Here is an 11,497-nt window from a genome sequence, read left to right on the forward strand (position 1 = left end):
AGAAATCAAGCTACCAAGCAGACTGGTCCTTTCTGAGGTTAAAATGAGGTCTTTCCTGAGGTTCTGTTTTCAAGGTTGAGATCCCAGATGGTGATTTTTGCCCTGAGCAGGAAGGGTAAAGAGGAGATACCAAGCCCTGTATTTTTCCCTGGTAAATGATTGCTGACAGGGGTGGTTGGGCTGGGGCAGCACTGGCTGTTAGCAGAGAGAGAAGGAGGATACAGCAGTTTCCACCAGAGTGGCAGCCACAGGGAGCAGCAAGAAGTGTGGCCACTGAATTGCAGCTTCATCCCCTCTACACACTGAACACCAGCCCTGCTCTCCAGCTCTTCCCATACACCCAAATCTCGAGCAGCTCATCATGTGCCCCCCAATCCCCTTCAACACACAGCTCATGCCATACAAACCTTCCTGAGCACAAACTCCAGCTCAGAGGCCTGGTAGGCTGGATTCACAGATACCTGGAGAGCCAGAAACAAAAATAGTGATCACTTTCTTGCCTTGAACACCCTCCCCTCCAGCACAGATTCCAACAGAGAAGTTCCCCCAAGGTTAAGCTACAGCCAGAGCCTCTCCTTCAACACAAAACTAAGAGCTCACCACCACAGGGATTCACATTCACAGAAAATATATCTGAATTCTGTGTTTGTGTTAAAGGAAACAATTGGAAAAGAGATGTATGTGAGGTCACATAGTCAAAACAGAGCTTCAGGAACAGAAACCAGACCTGGCTCACAGGAGTTGATCCAGTTGATCAACTAGATCAACGAGATTTAGTTGATCCAACCCACTAAAGTAGATCAAAACTCTTGTGCAATTTGTGTTTCTTGATGGACAACCATGGTAACACCTTCCACCCAGCTCTCCACAGTGGCCACTGGAGTTAAGCTCACCCACAGATTCCTACTGAGCCACACTCTTCCACCCAATTCCTGCAGACACTGGAATGAACCAGATGGAAGAAATGGAGCAGAAGGCAGGGAACAGACCTCAACACAGTGCACTGCCTAAGCAACAGCATTCTGGTCATGCTATCAAATGAAAATTGGCTTTTAGGGATATGCAGCCTGGACTAGATTTCTAAGTGAGCCTTTGTTCCATGGAGCAATACATTTTGAAGGGATCTAGCCAGCTGGTAACTGGTGAGGACAGCAACATCCCCCATAGAAATGGGCCTGTAGGGAAAAGCACATCTCCTACTAACAACCATTGCAAGCACTTTTTTGCTGCTCCTCCCTCTGCAGCCTGATTCCCTAGTGGAGGATAAAGATGCAGAGAGCTGCACAGATCTTCCTTAAATACTTGATTCAGCTATAGATGACATGCCAGGTAAGAGCATGGACAAAAGAGACAAACATACTTTATTCTCCAGTATTTCCTATTGAATCTTTGTCTGTATTTCCTTTCCCAATAGATTTCTAAAACCTGGACACAGCAAACTCCTTACCAGGATGATTCCTGCCTGGGCAGTTGCAAACTGCATGAGAACCCACTCGTATCTGTTGGGTCCCCACATCCCCAGCCTGTCTCCCTTCCTCAGGCCAAGGGCCAGAAGTCCAGCTGCTGCTTGATCCACCTGAAAAATACAACACAAAGCCTGAGGATCACACACAGGATGCAGTGAGGGATATTGGTCTCCAGGCACTGCTTTCTGGAGAAAAAGTATCATCTTTGTAACTGAAATGCAACAGACTGTATCTCCCCAGAACTGTCCATCAGCTGTGGCTGCAGTAGCTTCTGAGCCTGCAGCACAGACCAGCCCCTGCTCAGCAGGTTAACTGAAAGCATAAAAATACAACAAAGCAGAAAGGAAATCAAAATAGGCAATTATGCTGTTGCAAGTTACTTCTTGCCCAAAGACTATTGCCAAATTCCTTATCAGTTCCACTTAGCACCAAGTCCTATCTATGTGCTGGGCCCAACCACACTGTTGGTTCTGCCTCCCTTCTGGGTATCACTTACTTCAAGTGTGATTTGGGTGAAGAAAATTCTATCAAGTGATTTTTGCCCAGTTTTGGGTTCCTGTACTCATAAGTCCTGTGAGGAGTGACCAGGGGAAGCTGGAAGGGCTCAGCCTGGAGAAAAGGAGGCTCAGAGGGGACCCTCCTCCTCTCCACAACTCCTGACAGGGGGTGCAGCCAGGTGGGAGTCAGGCTGTGCTCCAGGGACCATGGACAGGATGGGAGGAAGTGGCCACAAACTGCACCAGGCTAGGGTCAGGCTGCACACCAGGAGGAATTTCTTCACAGAAAGGGTCAATAAATATTGGAAAGGATTTCCCTCCTAACTCTGGAGGCACTAAAGAAACTGCTGGACACTGCCCTCAGTACTCTGACCTACTGATGGCACTGTGATTGGCCAGAGGTTGGACTCAGTCTTTGAAACCTTTCCCAGCATTAATCATTCTGTGATTCTGTGATTTGTTAACTCAAATTCAGCCACTGTGTTAACAACTACTTTATTTTGCAGGATGGTAAGTGTGTTTCAGGTCACAAACGTGTATCTAAATATTCTGAGACATTCAGGAAAGGTTTTATAGTCATAAAACTATAGTTTTGTTAAGTTCTCAAATGAATTTATAAAATCTGCCTCATAGGAATTGTGAATTTGAGCAATCATTTGATTTAGTTCTGAATTACAGCCTACTTCTTAAAATCAAGGTGAACACAACTAATCTTGTTTATGTGAATGGATGTGATCAAAACCATAGTAAGTAAACAATTCTTTCCTATCAAAGATCATATCATGCATTTATTAGAAACTTTCCAGGTAGTTAGTCCCTCCATTCCAAAAACAGAGAAACATATATTTGTATATGCCCACACCCACATATGCTCAATATCTGTGCATATGATATTGAGCCCTAGTCCTTGACTTTGCTCCATTGCCTTCATGCTTGATAAAAATCTTCCCCACACTCAGGACCTCTGATAACCAGGGACTAATCCAGAAGGTGGAGTCTACTCCAGCAGAGAAAAACACCATTACTCAGACCATGACTCATCAGATAAGTGTGATAATTTTAAAGTATGAATGTTTATTATGGGATATCAGCATTTTGCATATGCCACTTCCTCCCCTTCATCCCGAGATTCTGAGGAGGGTGAAGGAAACCTACTCTTCCCTCTGCACCAGGATGAAGGTCCACAAGCAACTCATCCCAGTCCTGAGCTGAGCAATGAAACTGTTTCCCGTTTCTCCATCACACCTGCTGTCATCCACTGACCTGAGGGGTGAACAAGGCACTCACCTCCTCCTTGAGCTGAGCAAACGTTTTCCGAACCCCATCCCGGCAGAAGACCAAAGCCTCGCGGTCAGGAAAGCGCCCCACAGTCTCCTCCAGGCACTGCCCCGTGGTCTTGTCCAGGAGGGGAACGTCTGTGGGTCCCTGGATGTAGCTGCTGGTCACCTTGGGGGACACGGAGGGCACCCTTGTGTGCAGGGCACTGGGAAAGAAAAGAAGAGGTTATTTAATATAAGCTAAAGTCGATACAGTTCTCCCCAGCTGGAGGGATTATCAGCCTGGGAATACCTGATGCACAGTCCTGCACCAGTGGGGACCACAGGCAGCTGCTTCAGTGGGTCAAGATCAGGAAGATTTCCAAGAAAACTTGGAAAGCTTATGCAGTGTTTTGGGGCACACAGACAACCTTGGTACCCCCAGGGCAGGCACGTGTGTGTCTGTACCAGAACAGGCAGAGCCTCCATCCCTCCATGGGAACCTGGTGGGGATGGAACCTGCAGAACTGGCACAGCCTGGTCCTACCATCATCCACCTGCATTGAAAACTACACTGACATGTCAGCATGCCTGGACAGAATAAGGGCTCTGCAGATCACTGGGAGATGGCAACTGGGTTTGGTCATTCTGCAACATTAAAAAGGATAAATAGATGTGAAGTAACACAACCAAACCAGTTTGTAGATAAATTCTCCCAACTGGCTGGAAAGAGCAAACAAATGAGAATGAGAGAATTAAAATTAAAGAGGTCAGTCTCCAAAACAATCAGCAGAGAAGAGTCTAATCCTGAAGAATGAAAACTGTTTAGAAGAGCTCAGAGAAGCTGAGCTGTAACTGAGGTGTCTGCAAAGGCATGGTCTGCATTTACAACAGCGAGCAGCTGTACATTCTACCTCTGACAGCTGGAATGCAAAGAGTTTATGGAGCTGAAACAGCATCAATAAAACAAGGAGTTACCCAGCAAGATGAGGAGGGAGAAGTGCAGAGGCAATACCACAGCAGGGAGGAGATGGCCCCCACTGCAAATTTGGGACAGGTGGGGAGGAGGAGAGCAGGGACAGGTTTGAGAAGTGCAAACCAAGCAGGGGAGCTGAGACATTGTGCTGGAGACCAAGAGGGAGGCCAATGAGTCAAGAGAAGTAGCAATGAGAAGATGTGGTCAGAACAATAAGGCAAATAATTTAAAATTCATTAAGGCTTTTCCTGAGGTCTGACCATCAGTGGAAATGCAGCAATCTCCCCTCAAAGCACAGCTCCTGCCATCTGAGCACTGCAGTTCCCACCTTGGTTTCTCTCTCCACCTCTTACAAGCCTCTCTCTGCTCCAGCAGCCACCTCCCATCATGCTGCCTTCCTCCCCAGACAGCCCCCACGTTCTCTGTCCCTCCTCATTTCCTCTCTGCCTTCCTCCACAACTTCAGCTCCTCCATTCCAACATTAGGAGACAACCAGGAGGGACAGGGCTAAGGGACACTTGTAGGATGCATAGTACAGAGGCTTTGTGTAATTCTGTGTACAATGGGAAAATCCTTGCCTTAAAGAGGAAAAATAGCTCAGCCTAAACACCCATCTACTAAGGGATCAATATTCTGCAAAGACTTGGTGTTACTGCCACAGAAGATTTGTTTTCCTGCCCACAAGAAACAAGCCTGAGCATGGAGTTACCTCCTATGTGGAGTGAAAGGCGGTGTCCAGAGAACAAAACACTAGATTTTACCTTCAGGGGAGTACTGCTCCAAGAGATAAGTGAACTACCTGACCCTTTTTCTCCCCACTGCTTTTTGGCAGAGGGAGGATTGTGCAAACTTCCACAGGCTCTGTTCAGACATCCCTCCTCACTGAGCTCTTGAGCAACTCACATCAAAGCTGTAAGACTGCCTGAGGAGGAGGGAGGACAAGTGCTAAACTGAGATACCTTTTATTGCTTGAAAACTCTTGGGCAAAGCATGTGGATAAATGAGGAGATGAAAGAAAGCTCTGAAGAAAGGCCTTTATAAACACAGGTTCTATAAAATAAAAGGCAGAGAAAACCCTCCCTAAAGCAAGGGGAGGATGAATGCTCCTGGGAGAGCAGTGAAAGCCAGTGCAGCCACCCACAGCCACTTGCTGGTTGAAACAGTGACTGGAGAAGTCCCTGTCCCCTGTCACAGCTCAGGGCAGGGAGGAACCCTCAAGCTGTTTGTTAAAATGCTTAATGGGGCCAGCCACATTCACAACTCCCTCATCTCCAGTGTCAGCAGAGGCTGTCCCTAAATTCCCATCCAGGAAGGGCTGCAGTGGGCAGGGAGCAGCTGCTGACCTGGTTGCACAAGAGATCTTTCCCCTAGCACCGCCTCAGGGGGCACTGGGAGCCAAGCAGGCTCAGCACTGGGAAAAATAAACAGCACAAGACCACCACAAAAAGAGATGGAGAGGGGGAGAAATACTACAAAATTCAGATGGAGAAAATTTGATCAGAATCCAAAGGGTCCAGCTGAAACAGTCTCCTGCTCACTGCAGTCAGCCTTCAAAGAGGTCATTGCACAACCCTGAAAAGGGGAACATCTTACACTGTCATGTCTTGGCAAGCATTACACAGATCAGCCTCTCTGGACTTACTGTCTCAATATTTTCCAGACCAGAGGAGCCAAAGGGTTTCACTGACTTTTCAGAAACCAGATTTTTACAATAAATGCAAGAAGGCACAAAGCTCCAAGTTTCATGGATTGGCTTCCTCCCTACCCCCAAACATGAGGATGAATGTGCATCAAAGAGCAGTAAAAGATACCATTACAAAGCCACATGCTTAAAAGTACTGAGAAACTATTGCTGTATTTCACACTGTGAACACAGCCTGCTCTCAGAGATCCCAAGCATTCACATTTTCAAATGAAAGCATCAGCAGCACTTAAATTAGAGGTTAAGAAGGCTAAGATATCTCATGCTCATAACCCAGAGTTACTGACTCCTCTCAAAGCACTAACTCACTTAATTTCTTCAAATGCATTAAAGCAAAATTCTCAGCTGCCATGGAGTCTGACACTCACATGTGCTTCAGCATTTCTGTATCACTTTGAGAGTGGCAGAAGTGAAAGGTGTGAGATAAAACACAGCAGCCTGTTGGAAGCACGGGGGGTCATGAGTGGAATGAAGGAGGCAGACACAAGGTATGTTCATTATCAGCAGCATCATGCTGGAAATCACAGAGCACTGGTCTCCCTCCTGCCTACAGCCAGCAGCAAGTGTACATATCTGATCTGAGAGAATGTATCAAGAGACCTCTAGAAAGAAAGGGTCCAAAGGATTTAGAAATAATTTCTGCATTCATCTTTGTTACAGAAAACAAGTAATTCACCCTTCACCTCTTCCTACAAAGCATCTGGTGCTGCTGGAGATAAAACAAGACTAGTGGTCTGATATTACACCAGCTCTCATTTCCCTGACTCAGCCAAAGGAGAGCAAATAAAACTCTGCTTGCTCTTGGGTGTCAGCACAGACTTTTGGAGAGCACATGCCTTTTGTCAGCAGCACAGTTTCAGCAGCAAGACAGCCTGCAAATGAGCCAGCCTCATCCACAGGAGGCTCCTGCAAAACTCCAGAACCCTCAAGTTCAGCAACACAGCTCAACAGAGAGACATCACAGATCTGGGAAAAATGCATCCTCCTCCTCCCTGGATAAGGTGGGAGAGCAGCCAAATCCCAGCAATCCCAGAGCTCTCCTGCCTGATGACAGGAAGCAAAAATTATCAGACTGAAGTAAGCACTCTGGACTAACCCTAGGAGCTGTTTGTATTTTTCTGTGAACAGCCCCAATGAACAGTCTGGAGTTGTTGATATAAGATAACCAGCTCTGTTTTCACTTTAACTCTTTACCAGTCTCTACAGAAATTATTAAACAGGATGAGAGAGAAAACAAGGCAGTGTAACCTCCTGTCCCCTCTGCAGGGTGAAGGACACTGACCTGCCCTGCGGTGCCAGCACCTCTGCACGTGGGAAAGGCCCTGCCTTCCCAGAGCTTGGGAACTGTCCCAAACACAGAGCTCATACTCGGAGAGGTTCATAGATTCTGCCAGTTCCTTTGCTCATGGACATCTACCAGGAGCTTCTCTCCCCAAAGCAAGAGCTTTTGGGTCTTGCAAAATTGACTGCAATTAAAGGGTGGTGGAAACTAACTCTGCTCTGTCTTCACTTCCACTTTAATCTGCTGACTAAAGTGTTAATCAGATACTTACTACTCCTTTTTTTTGTTTGTTTACTGTTTAAGGAGAGATCGAGTTCCCAAGATTTTCAGACTCCTCCTGCATCAGCTTTCTGGTCTGGTTTCCTACTGTACTTCTCTGCCCTCTGCACTCTCCCTGCCAAAAGGATAAACAAGCCTGGGAGCAAAATTTAATAAGCTTTTCTTATAACATAACTAGAAAGAGTTTACTCTCTAAATACATGCTCTCTATCTCCAACAGCTTTGTGTTCCTGTCCCTCAGTTTCAGTTCTGGGCTGGAGTGAACTGCAGTGAACCCTGTCGTGCTTCCCTTCTATTTCGTAAGAACAGATTCTGAGAAGGCAATTTTCACACCCCTATGATGAAGTGACTTCAGTCACCTCACTCCTAATGTCAAACCAGCTGAAAAAACCCATCCAAACCCTGTTTGTGAAAAACAAGGAATGCCCCACCTGGTTCTTGAAACTGCTCACTGGAAGGCATTAATCCCAGTGATTATTACAGTGAATATCAGCTAATCCTTCAGAGCCTTTCCCAAAGCCAGGTGCTTCCCACTGCTGCTTTTTTCATGTGAACTTGCTCCAAGAGGCAGCATTGAAGAAAAGCAAGGCAAACAATTGGCCTGACTTCCAGAGCTTCTTGGTGTCCTGGACCCGCAGGGTCATCCAGCACTCTGGGGGCTACAGAACCACAGGGGGACAGGGACACTGACTGCAAGCTGGAGCCCTGAAGGAGGGTGGGGAAGCCATTCGATGCATTTCACATTGCTGCAGTCTGGATGGAGCTGCTGCACAAAGTTCAGCCCTTGCCATGCGTTCACTTCCCTTTGCCAGCTGCGCAGGGTTCATCCCTGCCCCTGCCCCACTCCCAAGCAGGGGCAAAGCAGATCCAGGGGAACCAGCCTGCCTTTACCACTTTGGAAGGGTTTTAGGGTAGCCAAGGGTTACACACCGAGACGAATATGCCCTCCTGCATGCAGCCACTGCCCGAGCTGGACACCCACAGCTCTGCAGCTGCCCTATAGCCCCTCACACGGTCTCCATCCTCTGCAGCTCTGTGCCCTGCAGATCCCCAACCCAGAGCCCTCTGCCCTATGGCCCCCATTCCTTCTCACCCCTATAATTCCCATCCCTGCCAGCCCGCAGCCCCCGCAGCTCCCCTCCCGTGTCCCAGCCCATCCCTACCTGCCCGCCGCCCGCCGCCGCTCGCCCGCCCGGCGCAGGAGCCGCAGCCCGTGCCGGGGCAGCGCTGCCAGACGGGCCGTGGCCATTCCCGCACCGAGCACCGGCGGGACCCGAGCCGGGTGCTCTGAGCTGTCCTGTCCTGCCCTGTCCCGTCCCGCTCCGCTCCGCCGCTCGGTGCTCGGGGGCGCTGCGCTCGGACCCGCCCCGGCCCCGGCCCCGCCCGCGGCCCCGGGACCCTCCGGGAGCGGCACCGGGGAAGGGAAGCACAGAAAGTGCTCGCCCTGCCCGCTCCGTGACAGGCACTGCAGGCTCAGGGGGAACCCCCTGCCCGACCCTCTGCTGGTCCCCAGCCCGAGCTGTGTACCACAATTTCTTCCCTGTACATTCTCGCTCCATTATCTCTTATTCCAGCCTGTTCCATCAGCCTGACGCTCTTACACCCCATATAAGCCCCTCCACTCAAATGAGTAGAGATGGATTTTGGTGCAAGACAACCACCATCATTTGGCTCCACTTATCTCCACATGTGCCACTTGGTGCCGGAGCCCTGTGAGTCCCCATCTGGCCTCCAGCCCCATCCCCTCAATCAGTTATCAGTCAGCACTCCACTAACACCTTTAGGCACTCTCTGTGGAGGAGAAGGGACCAGCTGGGAACTGCAGAGCTGCTCCAGGGCTAGGCAGGCTGAGACCCCTCACCTAAGCACAGAGGTGTGGGCAGGCACCAGGTAAGAAGTGATTGAATGATCCTGAAGAGGAGACAGTATATCTGTACTACATCAAGCACAAAGTGTGCTGATGAACGAGGGTGTAAATATCAGCCTCAGAATGGTGAATCTCAGACATCAAAGCCAGAAATGTGCTTGTAACAGAGTGAAGTACCAACTGCCAGCAGACCTCTAGTGTCTGACACTTGCTTTCAGAAACAAGAAAGATTTTCCCCAATGTGCATCTAGTTCACAATGAATGTGTTTGGTGGTAGCAGTGACAACATCTTTGTTAGGGAAAGGGAGGATTTTTTTCCTTGAAACGTGAAAAATTTGCCTTGGCTGCAGAGGGGTCACAGAGATCTTCCAAGAGTCTGGGAATGGTCTCCAACCCCAGACTGGCATGGCCAGCTCAGGATCATTAAATCACAATTAGATCAACTGTGTTCATCCATGTCCCTCAGCCTTTCCTGCTCCTTTCTCCTTGCTAATGTTCTTGCACCCCAGCAGAGTGCACAGATGTGCCTTGTGCACTGCTTTGTCTGCCTTGTGAGCTTCAGAGTCCTTCTAGCCTACATGCACAGATAGCTCTTCCAGTCAGTCCCACTGAACTCAGCAGCCAGGTAATTTTCGGGATTCCCACAGGGGATGTAAAGCTGTGTAACATCTGTGGCCAGAATTTGTCCTTCCACCATTTGGCCAGAACAGAGCAACTGTCTTTGTGTTGATGGAGCATCAGAGCTCTCGGTATCGTAGAACCACATGGAAAAAAAATTGATGTTAACCTGTAATAAATAAAAATAAAGATGACTTCTGGCTTGATCTTCCCACATTATGATCATTAGCCCAGAGAGTGAATTGTGGTTAAAAAATAATTAAGCCAAGAATTATGCAGAAATTAATATGACATTGACAATTGCTTGTTTGTTGGAGATCAAAGCAAAGGACCCCTGAAGCAGTACCATTTCATACACCATTGCATAAGGTATGATTCATTTCTAGTCAAGACTTTAAAATCTGTTAATCACAAATAAGTAGGTAGGTTTTGTAACCCATCTACACCCTTGTTTGTTTTTGCTAGGAGCCAAAGACTCTCGGATTTGTGTAAACACAGATTTCAGTCTCTGTAGCACTGCGTGGACAAAGACCTTCCCCAGAGATTCAGAGAGTCTTGGTCAGACCCCCTCAGAGCCCTCTGGGCTTTGCTCTCCAGAGCAGGACTGTATTTGGTGCCTCCCAGCCATGGAAGGGAACAACAGAGCACAGCACATCACATGAATCCCTCAGTGGCTCAGGGTAACGAGGGGATCAGAACTCAGCTGTCCCCTTGGAGATCTGGCAATGAGAGGCTTCCCCAGCACTCCCTGGAGCAGATCTTCTCTGGCCCTTCACTCCAACAACAAACACTGTTGTAAAAAGCTGAGGTATGGGGGGAGATTCTTGGATAAGTAGACCTTGCTCTTCTCAGATGAGGGCCCTGTAATCCCTGCTCACATTTGGAAGAACAATAACATGCTCTGAAAAACTTCTATAATCTCCTGGACAAGAGCACCTAAATCCAAACAGACTTTATTGTAGTTTCTACTAAGCAAATCCCTGTGTGCTGTTTTGGGATGCCTTTGTTCAGATACTCCTGTCACCTCAGTTACCTCAATACGGAGCTAATGCTGCTTTCTGGGTGTTGGAAGAAATTCACTGGTAGCTTAAAAATGAACTAATGCATCCACAGGGTAGATATGCTGTGTAGTGAAAACATCTTTGCAACATCCCAAACATCATAAATACCACAGAGATCAGGAAATTCATGGTTAATCCTTGCTGTAATCCCACTACCAGGTAACACTAATTTGGCTCTGCCTCAGACTCCTTTCTCTTTCACTGACTTTCTCCACAGAGGATTAGGAGAGTGCTCTGCTCCTGTGGGACTGGAGCCTTGGCTGCAAAGCAAGAATGTCCATAAAGCATTCCTCCTGTGAAGAGACATTGTGGGGTAATGTAACAGCCCACAGATATAAGCAGCTGGATCAGGTATTGCAAAACAAGGTATACATCCCTAGGTTTCTCTTGGGATTATTGGCCATAAACTGGTTGGTTCTCTGTGCAGTGGTGTGTGACAGGTGACGTGACCGGATGCAAACCTCCCCTGCCCATGGGTCTTGGAGTTCTTCCT

General features: G+C 48.1%; 1 protein-coding gene across 2 annotated transcripts in view; it reads right to left on the bottom strand.

The window, feature by feature from the left end:
- ACSF2 (acyl-CoA synthetase family member 2) overlaps positions 1-8,828 on the bottom strand; it is a 35,597-nt gene extending 26,769 nt beyond the window's left edge. The window contains exons 1-4 of one of the 2 annotated variants that reach the window (XM_056505587.1): positions 8,622-8,828; positions 3,251-3,446; positions 1,448-1,576; positions 408-461 (exon numbers count right to left, since the gene is read on the bottom strand). In XM_056505587.1, coding sequence (XP_056361562.1) covers positions 408-461; positions 1,448-1,576; positions 3,251-3,446; positions 8,622-8,707 — 465 coding nt within the window. In that variant the 5' untranslated portion in view covers positions 8,708-8,828. The remainder of the gene's footprint in view (positions 1-407; positions 462-1,447; positions 1,577-3,250; positions 3,447-8,621) is intronic. The other variant, XM_056505588.1, reaches the window with a different exon arrangement.
- Positions 8,829-11,497: the final 2,669 nt, after the last annotated feature.

This window comes from Oenanthe melanoleuca, chromosome 18 (genome assembly GCF_029582105.1).
Source record: "Oenanthe melanoleuca isolate GR-GAL-2019-014 chromosome 18, OMel1.0, whole genome shotgun sequence".
Taxonomy (NCBI): domain Eukaryota; kingdom Metazoa; phylum Chordata; class Aves; order Passeriformes; family Muscicapidae; genus Oenanthe; species Oenanthe melanoleuca.